Here is a 13,084-nt window from a genome sequence, read left to right as displayed (position 1 = left end):
TCAAAAGACTAAAAAAGATCTGGACCGGGTATCATTGTCAAATGCTGCACGAGACTTAGCTAGGCACTTGAATTTGGTAGACTGGGCTGGGCCATCACCGCATCGTCTCGTCTAAGCTTCTTCCCCGGCTTCGCAGCGGCTAGAGTACGAAGACTACTATGTAGTAATACTAGTGGACTGCCTCAGGTTCTGAAACTATGTAACATATTGTGCACAAATTCGAGGACTGACCGCTAATCATTGGAGTAATCATGTGTAATTACGGCCGTACCTGTAATACACTGTACAGCGTCCTCCATACCGATTACCCGCCCCAACATGGCGAATCCCCGTGCCCCACTATGTCCACGCACTAGTCTAATCAGCTAATCACTTATCAGCTGCCCTAGCCTAATCGCTCTGTTCTTGCCCCAATCAGTCACTTATCTATCGTTCCTTCCCCTCTCGTGCCTCATATTTATTTTTTCCCTCTCCTTATTTCTTCCTTTTCTTTCATCTGGCCTTAAGAGAGCCGGACTTCTCTCCCATCACGTCTGCTTAGATTGTATAGACTACGTTCAAGGTGTTGGTCCTTGTTCTTCTATATTCTTATCACCCCAACTGTTCTGCGTCTTTTGATCTGTGCTGGAAGCAGATTACAGTTGCCGGCTGCGTTTTTCTCGTTTTTCGCGTACCGTTGATTTTTGGTTGAGAAGCAGTTGATTTTGAGAATTCTTCGTTTTGGTTTTTGTCGTCTTTCTGATTTACTTTTCCTCTCACCATGGATCCCGTTCAGGAGCCCTCCGTGACACACTCGGAGCCAGCTGGTCTAGCCGTCCAAACCACTACAGAGCCCACAAACACACCCGATCGACCAGAAGAGGTCGGACAAGCCCCGAACACCGAAATGGATACTTCAGAAGATACTACACAACCCCAGGAATCGGTTACTGCAGAGACTCAAAGCACCGAGCCCGCAGTAGAGACTGCACCAGAAGTTTCAGTAGAAGCCGCAACAGAAACCGCCGATGATACCACTATGCAAACCGATGCTCCGGCGACAGAGGTCCCAGAGTCCAACCCCACAGCTACGGAAGAGACTATCGAGGAAAACGCTCAACCCACTGATGCTGAGACTACTGAACAAACCGAGTCCACCGAACAAGCAGACTCTGCTCCGGCACCTCCGGAAGAGGAGCCTGCCACCTGGGCTGGTGTTGAAGAGGACACTTCATCCCCTGATGAAGAGGAATTGAAAAAGATCGAGTCCAGCGATGGCGATTACAGTGCTTTAGAATGTATGTCATCTTTCCCTTTAAGAGCTTGTAGCTCAGATTAACGGATATTAATGGATTTCGTCGATAGATGATTACTGGGAGAAATCCTTCTACAGCGACGTCGATGACCCAGAATATCGACCAGCCGAAAAATCCCGTCTCACATGGCAAATCAAAGGTGTACGAGGCACCAAGGAGAAGCCAAATCGAGCAAAGGTTATGCGTTCCCCGCCTGCGTACGTTGGAGGATACTGGTGGACTATCAAGTTCTTCCCGCGAGGAAACGGTAGCCAGTCTTTGAGTATCTACGTTGAATGCTCAAAAGATATGCCGGTAGTGGACGAGAAATTTCCTGAGACCGAGTTTACCGTCCGCACTGGTGCCGCTACGGACAATTTGAAGGAAAGCGAGCCGAAAATGAGCATCAAGATTCCTGCCTTGGAAAACTCTCAGGAATGGTACGAGAATTATAAAAAGTGCTATGGCTACACTGGCGTCGACTGCACTCCTACAGATACTACAACAGAAGGTTCTAAGAATGTTTGGAGAGTTTCGGCACAGATTGGTGTTATCATGTACAACCCCAATGAGCCCCGCACAGGCTGGATGCAGTCTTCTTGCCATCAGTTCAACCCACACAACCTTGACTGGGGCTGGACATATTTCCACGGTCCCTGGGACGAGATTCACCTTCGCCAGAAGGGCCAACGCCAGGCACTGTTGCGTAACGACACTCTAGCTTTTGATGCTTATATTCGGGTTTTCGACGATCCAACGCTCTCTCTCTGGTGGCACCCAAGCGACTCGGAGCCGGTTTGGGACAGTCTTGCCGTGACGGGCTACCGCCCAATTGGCGATTCGGTCCTCAACCACAGCGCCGAAGTTGCGGGATTGGCTGCTTGGGTCAATCTTGCGCCCTTCAGAAAGATCATTCAGAGTGTAGATGTTCAGGAACATCGCCGCAACTGTAATGTGAAGCCTCGTCCGTTGTGTGAAGCTCTACAGGAGTTTTTGTGGCGGTTGCGTCATCAGAGCCCAGAGAGTCAGTGTGTCGATACCGATAAAGTCACATCGACTTTGCGCAACTTGCATGAATACTCAAGCGATGTGGTGGAATTCTGGGAGAGAATGCGCCGAACTCTCGAAATCGAGCTTGAGGGTACTGGTGCAGTCGAGGAGCTTGCTCGACTTTTCGATAGTCCCCCCGTCGCTGTGAGCGATCCTCAAGGATCCAACGTCACTCACACCTTGCCCACCCAGCTCATCACCAGCGTTCGAATTCCAGTTGACAAGGAAAAGAATATCCAAGGCGCTCTTGGTCGGTATTTTAAAGAGCAGTCTGGAAAATGGTCTTTGCCTCCTGTTCTTCACGTTGAGCTTAATCGCCAACGCTTCGATCAGTCTTCTCGTCAGTGGAAGCTTCTCTACAATCGAATTGATCTCGATGAGGTCTTGGATTTGGCACCCTACGTTGCCAATGGCCAGTGCGGTGAATATGATCTTTATGGATTCGTGATTCACCGTGGCCGTCGTACGTCTGGCAAATTTTTTAGCATTCTGCGACCTGGTGGTCCTGGTTCCAAGTGGGTTGCCTTTGACGATGGCAGCCACAACCGAGTTGAGTGCTTGACACGAAAGGCTGCTTTGGAGTCTCACGTTGGACTTGATGATAGCAAGCTCAAGGATGCTAATGACAAGACCGGCCATGACTTCGCTGTTGCGGCCCTTTACGTCCGTCACGATGTTGCTCCAGAGTACCTTCCTGGGAAAATGGAAGACTGGGACGTTGCTGAGCCACTCAGAACCTATTTCGAAACAGAGTCTTACCCTGCAGTAGACTTGGAAGCCGAATCCAAAACAGAGCAAACCGTTCAAGTTGAAGTGTATGGCCTTCCTGCCATCGAAGAATCACTTCCAAGCATCTTTGATACCTATGACTTGATGTCTCAGGCAAAGCGCACGAACAATGTCATGTACTTGACTCTACCAAAGAGCACGTCTTTTGCAGAACTTCGCAAGAAGATTGCTTTTGCCAAGTCTGGCGATAACAACCAGATTGCTAGTCATCGCGTGAAGCTCTGGAAAGTTGGACATACCAAGAAGCAGCTTGGAGCTGGTCTTTTGTTCGACCGACAAGATGATTTGACCGAGACTTTGGCCAAGGAAGATAATATTGTGCGATTCTGGACTCATATCTTGTCCGAGGAAGCAGCCAAGTCATATGCTATACCTGAGCCAGTAGTCGCCAAGACAGTGGAAGAGAAGCCTGAAGAGACGGTGGAGGTTCGTGATGTTCAGGACTCGGATGAGGAGAGATCTTCGGCTGAAGGATCTGGAAGTGGCGCGGCAGTTGTTCCTGAGCCTGAGAACTCTGCGCAGACAGACGCTGCTACTGTGGCTGAACCTGTGGAAGACCAACAACCGGAAGTCGCTGAAGCTGCTTCTGTTCCATCTGAGACTGTCACTACTGATGTGCCTACATCCGATGTTCCTGCCACAATAGCCACTGATGCAGAATCGATGGATATCGATACAACAACATCTGTCGAAGCGCCAAGCGCTGAGACAGCGCCTGCTGAGACTGAGCAGCCTGCGCAGGATACAATTATGGAAGACTCGCCATCCGTCAGTCAAGAAAACAGCGCCGAGTCGACCCCTGATAGTAACGAAGTACCTGCTGATGTGCCCGAAGCTGTTCCCACTGTACCTCATGTGTACTACTTCATCCAGACCTTCGACACCGAAAAACAAGCATTGAAGCCTGCTGGTGCTTTTGTCTCGTCATTGAGCGACAATGTTATGTCAGAGATTCGCAAGAATCTAGGCTGGGAGGACAACAAAGACTTCCTTATGTGGTCTCGTATTGACAACACTTCGGTCGTCACAGTTTCTCGCAATGATACATTTTCCATGTCAGTTGGCGACGGGCATTGTTTCATTGTGGGTGACCGACTCAACAAAGAACAGTAAGTTTCTTCCTCTTACGTACATGACTATTGAAACTAACGATTACTAGACGTGCCAAACTTGGTGGAGCTGGATTGTTTACCAACCCTGACCGGCTAGTTCAATATATCTGGGCCTCATCTCGACGACACCCAACTCGTGCTTTCACCGGCACCAAGACTGTGGATGCCACATTCAATGGCGATTACTACAGTGGTGAGTTCAGCAAAGGCTACTACCACGGCAAGGGTACACACATCTCCGACACCGGCACCGTGTACAATGGAGAGTTCATATTTGGCCAGCGTCATGGCCAAGGTAAGATGGAGTATCCATCTGGCGATACCTACGAGGGTGACTGGGTAGAAGACCAGCGCCACGGCCAGGGCACATTCATCGAGAGCAAGACGGGCAACAAATACGTCGGTGGCTACAAAGAGGGCAAGCGCCATGGCAAGGGTATCAGCTACTGGGAAGTGGCAGACGAGGAGATGGATCTCTGCCAGATTTGCTACGGCGAGGAACAAGATGCGCTTTTCTATGACTGTGGACACGTTTGTGCGTGCGTTACTTGTGCTCGTGAAGTCGAGATTTGCCCTATATGCCGCAAGAATGTGCTCAAGGTGGTCAAGATCTACAAAATGTAATTTTACCGCCGGGCAGGTTTATTTCGTTTCGTTGTTTATGTTGAAAATACCCCAAGTTGCGTGAGACCCTAAGGGGTGTGGAGTTGATTTTGGCTTCCTTCTTTTGATGTATGTTGTTTCATGATTTAGATGATGCTTTTTGTGACTGTTTCTAGATCGTATAGAGAGTCGTGTGGTTCCAGATTGATTTACAATACATCACTATCATTGTGTCGTGCAAACCATACAAATGAAGTACATATCAAATGGCTCCGAGGTCGAGCGGAGGTTGTGCATAGTGGATACGTAGTAATAGGGGACCTACCAGACTGGGGACAGGTGGCGACTGAAAGACGTTGATCCGTCATCTGATTGGTTGTATGCTGATCATCCATCACACCGACTATCGACTCACGACTCATGAATCGTTCGAATCAGTCGAATTACAGAAAGTTAGATCATTTGGATTAGTCAAATGAGATCCCTGTCTGCTGTCTACGTAGTACATAGTACTGCTGCACGCTGGCTGTGCATGTCGGGAAATAGAATAATACCCCGTACTAACCCGGTTAGGGCAGAAAGGAAAAAGAAAAAAAAAGAAAAGAAACACGCGGCGCAGGCGGTGGGCCAAGCACAGACCTTCTTCAACTCTCCGGCCAATAAGAGTGCAGCATGACCTTAAATTTAAAGGCGCTGGGCAGCCAATAAGAGCGCAGCAATGCATGTGACCTGGCGATCTGGGCGGGCGGGCTGGACTCTAAGAATGTACTACGTAGTAGTATGGTGTACCATACTACTACGTATGTGGTAAGAGAAGAACGAATCTGAAATGGATCCACTCTTGAATTCTCTACTCCGTACGTATCACTTAACCATTACTTCTATGTCCTTAACTACGAGAGCAGTTATTGCTGACCGTTCTGCGAGATACTCGGAAATATACAGGTAGACATTCGGCCATCAAATTATCAATATCGACCACTTCTTCCAAAGTTCTAACTCGTAGTAAGTTGTCTGTATATCGTAGAATTTTCGTGCTGTCACCCATCATTGGCCGACCGCTGGAACCACCCGCCTGGCCAACACTAGTGCTGCTGCCTCAGTAAGACCACCGTCACGCTAGTCTCTCCCACGCTAGCCTCTCCCATGATCATCGTTCCCTCTGCCAACTCTCATCATTCTATTCTCCTTGAATCTGAGATCATCCTTCAGGTATTCGCACTTGCAGAGGGTCATCACCACACAATACACTGTGCATCATTGGAATAATCAAATGATGTACAAGATTCTTGATTTGATTAGGTCACTCTTTTGATACACACATTCCTGCTCTTGACTGTCTGGCTTGATTGCACCCTTGCTCGATTGGACGTGTGCCCAACAAAATTTCAATCTCTCAGCTCCTGCAGCTTATCACGGTCGCAAACCATCCCAACTCAACTACCGACATCAAGCTTTGACTGTTCCTTTGATTTTTCTTTATTGAACTTGGTAGACTACGTACTACGCATTGTTTCGTCTAATTCCATCAAGGTTCATCAAAGACAAGAACACTAAGAATTCCGGCCAAAAGAACCGCGTGCCACCAACCCCTGTGTTACTGGCACGACTTGTTCGCGACAAACATCCGCCAACCACGGATCTATCCCTTGGAATCTGCATAACCCTTTACAGTGTCTCATCGCCTCATACGCATCGACTAAGTGATTCTCTTCTACCGTCTACACGCTCCGACATCGACTTGATCAAGGCTGGCTTCTTGCCGCCGGCGCCTGCACTCGGTTGCACTAAACCGCATCCAGCACCCGTTCCCTGCCTGAGGCCGAGAGTCGCCTCAACCCCAGTTTTCAACGTCACGTGCTGCGCGTCCCGTGACTAACCGTTTCTAGACCAATAGTTTCTCATCTTCAAGTTTTGGATCTGATCTACGTACCTGGCAAAGGATCAGTTTGATCCGAATCGCATTGTTCGGTCCTTCTGATACGGTTCCGTACTGAGCATGAGCCGGTGATGTCCTCGCGCTTCCCCAATTCATCCGGGTATTCTTCCCGCGGAGATCGTTCACCACCTCAGCGCTATTCAGATCGCCGACCTTCATTACCGCCGGGTCCTCGAGATGACCCGAACCTGACCCCATTAGGTCGCGAACCGCCGCGAGGCCCAAAGGCATTGATTGATGCGCCTCGTGGAGGGTACTCCGGCCGCGGTCGAGGCTATCCACCACGCAATGACTTTCGCGATCGAGACCGAGATAGAGATCGCGACAGAGACCGTGACCGAGACTTTCGCGATGGACCACCCTTTCGCAGAGATGACCGCGATAGAGATTGGCCTCGTCGAGATCGCGTAGATCGGGATTTCGATGCCCGCGACGGTCGTCCGCCTTTTCGCCGGTCGCGATCACCTCAACCACGCGATCCGCGAGACTTTAGAGACAATCGCGACCTTGGACCCCGCGACGGCGACATTGTGCGCATGCGGCGCAACTCTAGGGATAGTCTTGTATCGAGCTCATCGAATCCCGGTGATGGACCATCTGAAATTAGAGAAATCAGAGAGATCAGAGGAAATCAGGGCATAGGGCATCCGCCTCCAATGAGAGGTGGACTCGGGCGCGGTCGTGGTCGCGGTGATTGGGAAGGTGGTCGCGGACGAGGTCGAGGACACTTTCTAGATGATCGCGAGAACTTTCGCCGTCGAAGTAGGTCCCGCGACGGTTGGTGGGAGCGGGAAAGAGAACGGGACTTTAGAGACCGCGACCGCGAGTTTGACCGACGAGATCGATTTGATCGTCGCGATGACGAACGACGACCAGATCGAGATGACCGTGATCGCCCGATCGAACCATGGAAGAAGGATATCATTCCACCTCGGTCAGAGGCTCGTGTTCCCTCCGGCCCAAGAAGCAGTTCCATTTCACCGGCGGGTCCACTGAATCCTTCACGACCTGAGCCTAAACCAGAACAAACAGCCGAACCAACTCGCAAACCTTCCGTGGCAGCTCTACCACCCGTAAGAGATCCTCGCAGGGATTCAGACCGACCCGACCTTCCATTGTCGCGCACAGAAATGCTCAGAGAATCAATCGCGCCAAAGGGATCGCCACCGCCATCTGCACCCCAGGTTCCTGCTTTTGGATCTGTTACTCTTCCTCCGAGTCTTCTTTCGATTGAAAAGTCCTCTTCACAACCTTCATCTCAGCCACCTTCGCAAGCACCGCCAGTCACAGCAACACCCAACAAGCCCGAACGGAGTCGAGCAGATATCATATCTTCTGCCACGAAGGAACCTCCCAAAGAAGCTCCGACAGAACCCAAAGCCTACCGCAGTGACAAGGCACAGGTCAGCATTCCTGCTCCGAAGGAACATGTTGAATCCTCTCGCTTGGATTTACCAAGTCGAGCTTCCAAGCCGGCTCCAACGGGACCCGCAGCCTCCCTCGAGCAACCAAGTCGCGATGTGTCTCCTCCCACTGCTCCAGCTTCATTGAAGCGAGACTCGATTCCAGCAGAGCCTCGAGCTCACCATGACAATTCTGCTACCGCTTCTCCCCCGTTAGGTCCCGCAGCTACCTCACCAGTACAATCGCGGTCACAGTTACCACCCGCAGGTCGTGGTGGCTCTCCCCAGACTTCACCGCGAATGACGTTTGGCAGTGTTCCCACTGGACCTCGTGCCGGAGTTAGACAGTCTTCTCGCGGTGGCCATGCAAAAAGTAAGCAGTGGCTCCGTCCTGGATATAATCGTGTTCCTCCGTCAACCACCTCCCTCGGTAACCGGCAGGAGTCACATGAAGATGCAGACTTGGACGAATCAAACCCCGCTGTTGAAGAGAAGAGGCCCCTTGAGGACAAGCATGACGAAGAACTTCAGCCTGTTGACAAGGTGCTTGAAAAGGTTGAATCGCACAAAATCGAAAAAGACAAACCACTTGATACCGCACCGTCAGTGAAAGCACCAACTGAGGCAGCCAAGATACAGGATCAAAGTCTGGAAGCAAAGCATGAAGGCGATGGAACTCCTTCTATACCTGACTTTACACGTTCTAGTGATGAGGAAGAAGAAGAAGAAAATATGATTTTCACCGAAGACTATCTTCAAGATCGAAAGAATCGCTACGAAACGGACATGCGCGCTCTGGAAAGCCAAATACCACTGCCAATATTGGAGGATCCCGTGATTGTTAACTTGCTCATGAAAGTTCAGTTGTTGGGCATGATGATTGATGACAGTGTCCCCGAAGAACCAGAAGCATCTGTTGTTGAGACTTATGTGGACGAAATTTCAAACAAAGCAGTGCCCGCTCCAACCTACAAAGAGGAGATGGATGTTGATGGGACTGTTACTGCCCCGGCAAAGGAAGTCACTCCAGCTGAGGCTGTCAAGAAAGAGACGATCACTGTTGATAGTTTGCCGTTCTTGGTCTCTGGTCCTCCCACTCCGATTTCAGAACTTGACGTTTATCAAGAGAATATCAAGACCCACGAGCGGATTCAAGAAGCAATTCGCAACACCGTCGCAAAACAGCGCAAAGATGCATCGGAAAAGAACAAACGATTACGAGAGGAGTATGCTACGCTATACAGACCTTGGCGATTGACTGTACGAGAACTAGACCACAAGAAAGACGAGGAGAGAAAAGAAAGTACGCCCAGTGCAGCCACACCACCTGTGACACCAGCTCCAGCTCCAGCTCCTGAAGGCCGTGAAGGTAGACGATACAAAGGTAACAGCGAGCTCGATTTCCAGAACGCGCTCAAAGCATCTGCAATTTCTGCCCAGGAAGAGTTTGAGCGTCGTCGTCGGATGGAGGCCACAGCGCGGCCGGACCTGGACAAAGAGGCTGTCGTGCCGGATATGCTTGAAAAGTACGAGATTGAAGCTGGGATCTTCAAAGATACCAACAACAAGATCGACCCTGCCGATGCTTTGGTGGTTTATGGCTTCTATCCACCACCGGACGACTTTACAGAAGAAGAACACAAGTTGTTTACCGACGCTTTCATGGCCTATCCCAAGAAATGGGGCAAAATTGCTGAAGAGTTGCCGGGACGTACTTATGCTCAATGCATCAGTCATTATTACATGACCAAGGAGGAAATCAAGTACAAGGCGAAACTGAACAAGAGGTGGCGATCCCAGCGACGCGCAAGAAAGTCGACTACGCGACCCAAGTCTAATGCTCTCATGTCCGATTTGAAGGCGGATGGTGATGATGAAGAGAGTGTTCAAATGACCGAAACCGGACGACCTCGTCGTGCAGCTGCTCCGACGTTTGGAGGTGACTCGACAACCGAAGCTGAAAACTCACGTCGCGGTAATACCAAGGAGAACGAACAGGGCGAGAAGCCTGCTAGCAGACGTGGTAGAGGTGGTGCTGGTTCGAGAGGAGGAAGAAKAGGTCGAGCTGCTGCACAACAACAGCAACAGCAACCGCAGCAGCCGCCGCCTACGCAGCTTCCCCAGGTACAACCGCAATCTTTACCACAGCAAACGCAAGCCGTCCAGCCTCCTTTGCACATACAGGCACAACCACAAACTGCCCCTCCTCAGCAACCTCTTCCGTCTTCAACAGCTCTCGCTCCTGGAGTTCCGCTCATCGCGAAGCAGGAACCTCATGTGGTTGAAAGTCTATACGAACCAGCCGTCAAGATCAAAGAGCCGGAGCCAAACAACGAGGACATTATCCCACGGAACAAGCCTGCCCGTCGCAACAAAGATTCCATCTATGTGTTTGATGCTTCTGTTGATTATGACGCTCCTAAGCCTTCCTATGAAATGGGATATGGCGCAATGCAGCCGACAAGTTACTGGTCAGTTCCGGAAGTGCGAGACTTTCCGATTTTGCTGGCGCATTTTGGGCGCGATTTTGAGGGTATATCGAATTTCATGAAGACAAAGACCCCGATAATGGTGAGTTTCATCTCTCAATATTTTTTTCCTTTATATCCGGTGTTTTTATCCTTCCGATGCTGGTAGCCCCGATTGGGCCGGACTGTCCCACAGATTGTGACGTGGACCATCAATCCTGTCCCGTGAGGTCATTAGCGCTGCACGGTCTTTTTGTGCTGATTGATTTTTGTTTCTCTGTTTTTCTGTCTACTGACAACTTCTAAGGTCAAAAATTACTACCAACGCAAGATTGATTCCGGCAATAATGAGTTCGAGGAGATTGTCAAGGTTACCGAAGTCAAGAAGATGCGAGGCGAACCTACTGGCCCCTTGCCAACGCCAAATCCTACCGTCAAGAGGCGCTATGAAGCCACACCGTCTGCAGTAACACCCCGACCACTTGCTCCGCACACCGACATGGATCATCCTGAAGATGGTCGTATGGGGCAGAAGAAGGTTGCGGCTATATCCCCGCCGCGTACTGTCCAAGAACTTGCTCCCGATCGAAACGTGGGCAGGTACCAACCATTGGCACAAGCTACTGGGGCACCTGGTACAAGTGTGATCATGTCGGATGACCCGTTGCGTAGCCTGCGTCCATCTGGAGCTCCTCCTGCGCCTCGAAGCTTCACTGGTCCCGGTCCCCGTATGGGATATTTTACAGAAGATCGACGCGAAGGACGAACGGCTTCAGGAGGCGCATTGTCTGGATCACGTGGTCCTGAACTGCAGCCATCCCCTCGAGTCGCCCCAACTGTGCAGAGCCATGATGTCGGTCGGATGGAGCCTTTGCCTCAGCAGTTGCGAGCACGACCGGATTTCCACGGGCCTGGACAGTATCAACCTGGACAACCTCCGGTTTATATGCAGGCTCAGCAAGGTGTACAACCATCAGCTATGCCAGGCTCACATTCTCGAAATGCTAGTCTGACTGGCGTAACGGCACCTGGCTCTCCAGCACAACAATTGCGTCGGCATACACCTGACATTTCTCCGATTCGTCGTTCTTCGTTCGGTCAGACGCAACCGCAGCCAGGATACTATGGATATGCTGCAGCCAATGTTCTTCCAAAGACGGTTTCACCTGTCAAGGAGTTACCTGCACCCGTTGCTTCACAAGAGCCTCCTCGCCAGGTGCCTGCCAAGCGATCTAACATCATGAGCATTCTAAATGACGAACCAGAAGAACTTCCACCTCGCAAACGTTTTGCAAGCGAGATGGTCTCGTCGCCAAGGTTGGCCTATGGTCAGACAGATGCGGTTCCAGCGACCTCAAATCTTCGCCACGAGGAAAAAGCATCATACTTTCCTGCTCAGCAACAATCGTCGCATGGGCCACCTCCTGGACGTCCGGCATATGATTATCCTCCGTACGCACCATCTTTAGGCAACCCCCCCGCTGGCGGTCCACCAAATCACGATTGGATGGCTAGGTTTGACCCGCGTAGTCAAACCCAGCAATCTGCAGAACCCGTCCGGCAAGCTCCTCAGGGTCAGTATGGTGCTGGTTATCAATCTTCGCAAGCTGGATCAAACAGTCAACCCCCTACTCCTCAGAGCAATGCTCCAAGCGGAGGTCATCGTGGGTATCAGGGATATCCGCCACCACACGGTCAAGGTGCACCTACACCGCCGCTTTTGGCGTCCAACCGTGATCCTCGAGATATTCGCGATCCTCGTGACTCCTACCGCCAAAATGCCGCGTCTCCTCCCCCTCATCAAAATGTGATGTATGGTTCGCGCCAGGTGCAGTCACCGGCTCAGTCCCCTGCCCCTTCATTAAGTATGCCTCAGCCTCGTCAACCCTCTGGCCCTGGACCTTCGTATGGCTCGTCGGCACATCCACAGACGTCGTCACCTCATCCATTGGCGCCTCAGCMCCGATCGAGCCACAGCGGTCATCAATCATACCAACAGCATGTGCAGGCGATGGTGAGCGGACAGCAAGGACAACCTGCACCACCTTCTAGCCGACCATCCATTGGTATGGCCGCCAACGCTCCATCAACATACGGATCATCAGCGCCTCCAGCGCAGCCGCAGCAGCAACAGTCTGGAGGTCCGTACCGCCCTGGCTCACTCGGCAATCCTCTTCCACGACCTTATACACCGCCCTCCGGTGTCCATGCGCCTCCACCAGCTCCTACGCTAGGAGGGATTCCGTATCCTAACGGACCCGGCGGCGCACATATGCACCACAATGCATATCCTCACCCGCACGAACCTCAACATCCTAGTCATCATAGGGTATATAGTCAGGGAGGATCCGCGCCTCCATCGAGATGATAAGTATACAGAGATGTAATGATGTCTGTTCATATCAGTGTCTGTCTATAAGAGATTTCATTTGTTTTTAATTCCGTT

The 13,084-nt window shown here is 51.0% G+C and overlaps 2 protein-coding genes across 2 annotated transcripts; both read left to right on the top strand.

The window, feature by feature from the left end:
• Window positions 1–760: 760 nt before the first annotated feature.
• BHQ10_001955 (uncharacterized protein) lies at window positions 761–4,849 on the top strand (the record flags this gene model as incomplete). The annotated part of the gene is made up of 3 exons (XM_040874047.1): window positions 761–1,277; window positions 1,345–4,222; window positions 4,273–4,849. 3 exons carry the CDS (start codon window positions 761–763, stop codon window positions 4,847–4,849), a joined length of 3,972 nt encoding a protein of 1,323 aa, XP_040730460.1.
• Window positions 4,850–6,838: 1,989 nt separating this feature from the next.
• Window positions 6,839–13,006, top strand: BHQ10_001954 (uncharacterized protein; the record flags this gene model as incomplete). Its single annotated transcript, XM_040874046.1, has 2 exons — window positions 6,839–10,741; window positions 10,946–13,006. 2 exons carry the CDS (start codon window positions 6,839–6,841, stop codon window positions 13,004–13,006), a joined length of 5,964 nt encoding a protein of 1,987 aa, XP_040730459.1.
• Window positions 13,007–13,084: the final 78 nt, after the last annotated feature.

The sequence above is a fragment of the Talaromyces amestolkiae genome (assembly GCF_001896365.1).
Source record: "Talaromyces amestolkiae strain CIB chromosome Unknown scaffold2.1, whole genome shotgun sequence".
In the NCBI taxonomy this organism is placed as follows: Eukaryota; Fungi; Ascomycota; class Eurotiomycetes; order Eurotiales; family Trichocomaceae; genus Talaromyces; species Talaromyces amestolkiae.
Note: the sequence above shows the minus strand (reverse complement) of the source record. Positions and strands in the feature narration are given on the sequence as shown.